Source organism: Lolium perenne, chromosome 5 (assembly GCF_019359855.2).
Source record: "Lolium perenne isolate Kyuss_39 chromosome 5, Kyuss_2.0, whole genome shotgun sequence".
Taxonomy (NCBI): Eukaryota; Viridiplantae; Streptophyta; class Magnoliopsida; order Poales; family Poaceae; genus Lolium; species Lolium perenne.
This window is the reverse complement of record NC_067248.2, coordinates 74,791,083-74,795,436: the sequence shown is the minus strand read 5'-3', so window position 1 is coordinate 74,795,436 and position 4,354 is coordinate 74,791,083. Positions and strand designations below refer to the sequence as shown.

The following is a 4,354-nucleotide window of genomic DNA, read 5'->3' as shown; positions in this document are numbered from 1 at the left end:
GCTGCCATGCAGGAGGAGTACGATGCGCTGCAGCGCAACCGGACCTAGGAGTTGGTTCCCCGGCCCCCTCGCGCCAAGGTCATCACCGGCAAATGGGTCTTCAAGCACAAGCTTGGCTCCGACGGTACTCTTGAGCGCTACAAGGCGCGCTGGGTCGTGCGCAGCTTTCGGCAACGCGCTGGCATCGATTTCACGGATACGTTTGCCCCGGTTGTCAAACCGGGCACGATCCGCACTGTGTTGCACCTTGCCGCCTCTCGCTCGTGGCCGGTGCACCAGATGGACGTCTCCAATGCCTTCCTTCATGGCCATTTGCAGGAGCAGGTGTACTGCCAGCAGCCCATCGGATTCGTCGACACCGAGGCCCCGATGACGTGTGCTTGCTCTCTCGGTCCTTCTATGGACTGAAGCAGGCGCCCCGCGCCTGGTACCAGCGCATCGCCGGCTTCCTGCATCAGCTTGGCTTCCACTCCACGTGTTCCGATGCCTCGCTGTTCGTCTACCGGACCGGCAACGACATGGCCTACCTGCTGATGTACGTCGACGACATCATCCTGACGGCCTCCACCGCTGGGCTTCTTCGACAGCTCACCGACAGTCTTCGCGCTGAGTTTGCGTTGAAGGACCTTGGCCCGCTCCACTACTTCCTCGGCAACGAGGTTGTCCGGCGTGCGGACGGGTTCTTCCTTCATCAGCGAAAGTATGCCCACGAGCTTCTCGAGCGTGCAGGGATGCTTAACTGCAACTTTGCACCTACTCCTGTCGACACGAAGGCCAAGCTCTCCGCCAGTGATGGGTCGTTGGCGTCCGACGCGCCGTTCTACCGCTCCATCGTCGGTGCTCTCTAGTACTTGACATTGACGCGACCGGAGCTCCAGTACGCTGTGCAGCAGGTGTGCTTGCACACGCATGCTCCTCGGGATGCTCATTGGGCCGCGGTGAAGCGGATTCTACACTACGTCTATGGTACCATGGGCTACGGCTTGTCGTTGCATGCTTCGCCCTCGACGTCGACCGACCTCGTCGCCTACTCGGACGCGGACTAGGCGGGATGCCCGGACACGCGGCGCTCCACCAGCGGCTACTGCGTCTACCTCGGCTCGTCGCTTGTCTCTTGGACCTCCAAGAGGCAGCTCACCGTGTCTCGCTCCAGTGCTGAGGCCGAGTACCGCGTTGTGGCCAACGCTGTGGCCAAGTGCACGTGGCTTCGCCAGCTTCTGTCCGAGCTCTCTTGTCCTGTTGACAAGGCTACGGTGGTCTTCTGCGACAACGTGTCGGCCGTCTACCTCTCCGCCAACCCCGTTCATCATCGGCGCACCAAGCACATCGAGTTGGACATCCACTTCCTTCGTGAGCAAGTTGCCCTCGGTCGCGTTCGAGTTCTTCACATACCGACGTCTCAGCAGTTTGCCGATATCATGACGAAGGGATTGCCGTCCACGACTTTTCCGGAGTTTCTCTCCAGTCTATGTGTCGGTGCCGACCCTTCGACTGCGGGGGGTGTTGAGTAACATATTGTATAGGTATAGGTTCCCGTGTTTTGTCAGGGTTGTACCTGTAATTGTACATGTGTCCGCCTATATATATGAGCAGCCGGCCCTATTGGTGTTGTGCAATCTCCAATAACTCTTCTACACGTGTATTCCAATATGATCAACAAAAAAACGTATTCTGAAAAGAATGCATTTTCAAGTTGACGGTTCCACATAAAATAAAGATCTTGAACACCAAAGTAGAGTAGTTAATTTAGTGAATGATAATTAAGCTGACATGCGTAAGACTGTAACAGCTTATGTAGGAGCGGAATTCTGGTTCTACATCCTGGAGTTAGTCAATCCTGATTTCTTGTAAGTAATTAACTAACGATTAAGGGGGGCCTAATCTGAAGAACGATGTGTCTCACGCAGCGTCTCCTGCGCGCGGGTGACTCGGACGATGACTGGGAGCTCGTCTGCTCCGCACGCCGGCGGCGCAGGCTCCTCCGCGCCCATGGGGGGTGCCAAGGACCTTGCCTGGCGCCCACGTCACCAGTGAACCGGTTCTCCCCGCTGGCTGCCACCGTCCTCGACGATTCGTGCTCTGAGCTTGATTGGGGTGAATCTGGATCTGAGCGCGAGATGGTGCTGCATGCGACGGTCAACCTCGGGTGGTTCCTCGCGAGCGTTGGGGCGGCATCGCCTCCGCAGCCAACTGTCGGCGCGTCGCTGCTGGCTACCGTCGCTTCAGGCTCCCCGTCTCCACCTCCGCCGTCCTTGGGTTTCGAGGTCTTCCCATCGCACCCTCAGTCCGCGACAGCGCGGAGGATGGCGTCCTCTTCGACTGTTCCGACGGAGCTGGCCCCTGGGGGAGACGGGGCGGGTTTCCATGTTGGCGAGCTTTTGGTGAGCTTTCCGACGAGCTCAGTGTCATCGGCGGCGCCGTGGGCGGACGAGCCGCTACGGTTGTCAGTGGGGGCGGACGCGCTGGGTCGGGCCATTGGTGGGATGGATGGGCCAGCATGTTGGGCCACGGTCGGCCTGTATGGTGCTAGGGTTTCCTCCTCAATCCCTACCCTGGACCCGCCCCGTCGAATGCTGGACACGCTGCTAGGGAGACACGTGGTCGGTTGGAGGGCGTTCGGAACGCTTCTTATTCCATTTCTACCCCTCCGTACTCACCCCTTAAATGGTTCTGGCTTCCGAGGGGAACCCTAGATCCATCTTTCGGCTTCCCCGCTCCCCCTCGCAATGTCCATCACAACCTCACCTTCGCAAGGATCCTCTACCACCCTCTCACCTCCGACTCCGGCGAGCCCCTCCCCCAACTCTCCCCCATGAATCACAACCGTCCGTACCGCGGCAAGCGCCCGTATGAGGAAGTGCAGGGCAACTACAACAGGAACCGAGAGCATTACCTCCGCCAGAAGCTAGATCGGGAACAAGACGAGCAGCGTCAGCAGCATCGCATCTGAGACTGCAACCTTGACCACGCGGGCTCCTCTTCCTGGTGCTCCGAGGTGAGCGTCAGAGACAGGACTCCTCGAGGCCTCCTCCGCCACCTCCACCTCATGGTCCCTAGGGCCGCGACTCGAGCAGGGGCGCAGGGAAGCACACCCTCCGCTCAACTAGGGATCCGCGAGGGGCGGGCCCTCCTATGCCGCCTGTGTAAGCTTCGTGAATCCAAAGGCTGCACACATCACTTGCTACAATTGCGGCAAGCAAGGGCACATTCAAGTAGACTGTACCGAAGAAGCATTCTGCGTGAACTGCAAGAAGACAGGCCACCCGTCGGCCATGTGCGCTGCTTTCTCCAAGTCACTGGACCCCTACTGGGCAAGTTTCGGTGTCAACCATTAGGGTTTCTTCTGCTGTTAAGTGCCCCTGAAGAGATGCACCAGGCTACCCCCAACTCCTCCACGGTGCTTCTGGATGGTGGGCAGCGGTCCGAGGAAGAACTTGAGGAAGAATTCAAGGATTTGGTGGACGAGAATTGGTCCTGGCAGGTTTGCCAGTTGTCAAACTCCGACTTTGCCGTGGTTTTTCCTTCAAAATAAAGCTTGAGGATCGCCATTAGGTTCGGTGGCCTCACCTTACCCACCAGCAAGTTCAAGACTATCATTATTGTCCCGTCTGCCGACCCCTTGGCCTCGGAGTTGCTGGTGGAAGTCTGGGTTCGCTTGATAGGGGTTCCCCCTCTTCTAAGGCATGCAGATCGCCTCCTTCTCAGCACCAGGGAGCACCCATCTGACCCAGTTTGGATGTCCTTTGTCTGCCATGTCCTGGTCCAAATGCGGGATTTTGTGATTATCTATGTCAATATGCAAAGGTATCACATCCGCGTGGAGTTGGAGGGTGGCCCAGTGGATGCCTCCTTGTCCAGGGCACCTCCACCACCACACTCGAGGGATGACAGAGATGAAGAGAAAGACAAAGATAAGGAAGACAACATTGAAGATACCGACAACGATCGTTGGGACGGTTGCCGTGGCAGACATGAGCAGAAAGGCGCTAGGTTACCGGTGTTGGCCCCGGCAGGGGGTGCCAAGGGTAGTGGGTGAAATTCAGTTCCGCTAGTCCCCGACTCGTCAATGGTGCTTTCCCCCTACTTGCCCTCTGCTTGCCACCCGACGGATCCCCTAGCTCAACTTGTATGATGCCCGCAATAGTCTTCACTTAGTATGGTACCAACCTTACGCCATGGGGCAACATCTTCCCCTTGGTGGCTAAGATCGTCAATGGGGTTGCGCCTTCGACCATGTCTCAAGACCCCTCAGTGCTCTCAGATGGTGACCAACCCCCCTGTGTCTGCGTCCCTAGTGTCTGATACTCCGGAAGGTTCCAAGGCTACTACTCAAAGCTTCGTCACCTCGAGCAAG

The 4,354-nt window shown here is 57.9% G+C and overlaps 1 protein-coding gene across 1 annotated transcript; it reads left to right on the top strand.

Annotated features, from left to right (window-relative positions):
• The first annotated feature begins 279 nt into the window (after positions 1-279).
• LOC139831521 (uncharacterized mitochondrial protein AtMg00810-like) lies at positions 280-848 on the top strand. Its single transcript, XM_071820815.1, has 2 exons — positions 280-324; positions 414-848. Exons 1-2 carry the CDS (start codon positions 280-282, stop codon positions 846-848), a joined length of 480 nt encoding a protein of 159 aa, XP_071676916.1.
• The last annotated feature ends 3,506 nt before the right edge of the window (positions 849-4,354 follow it).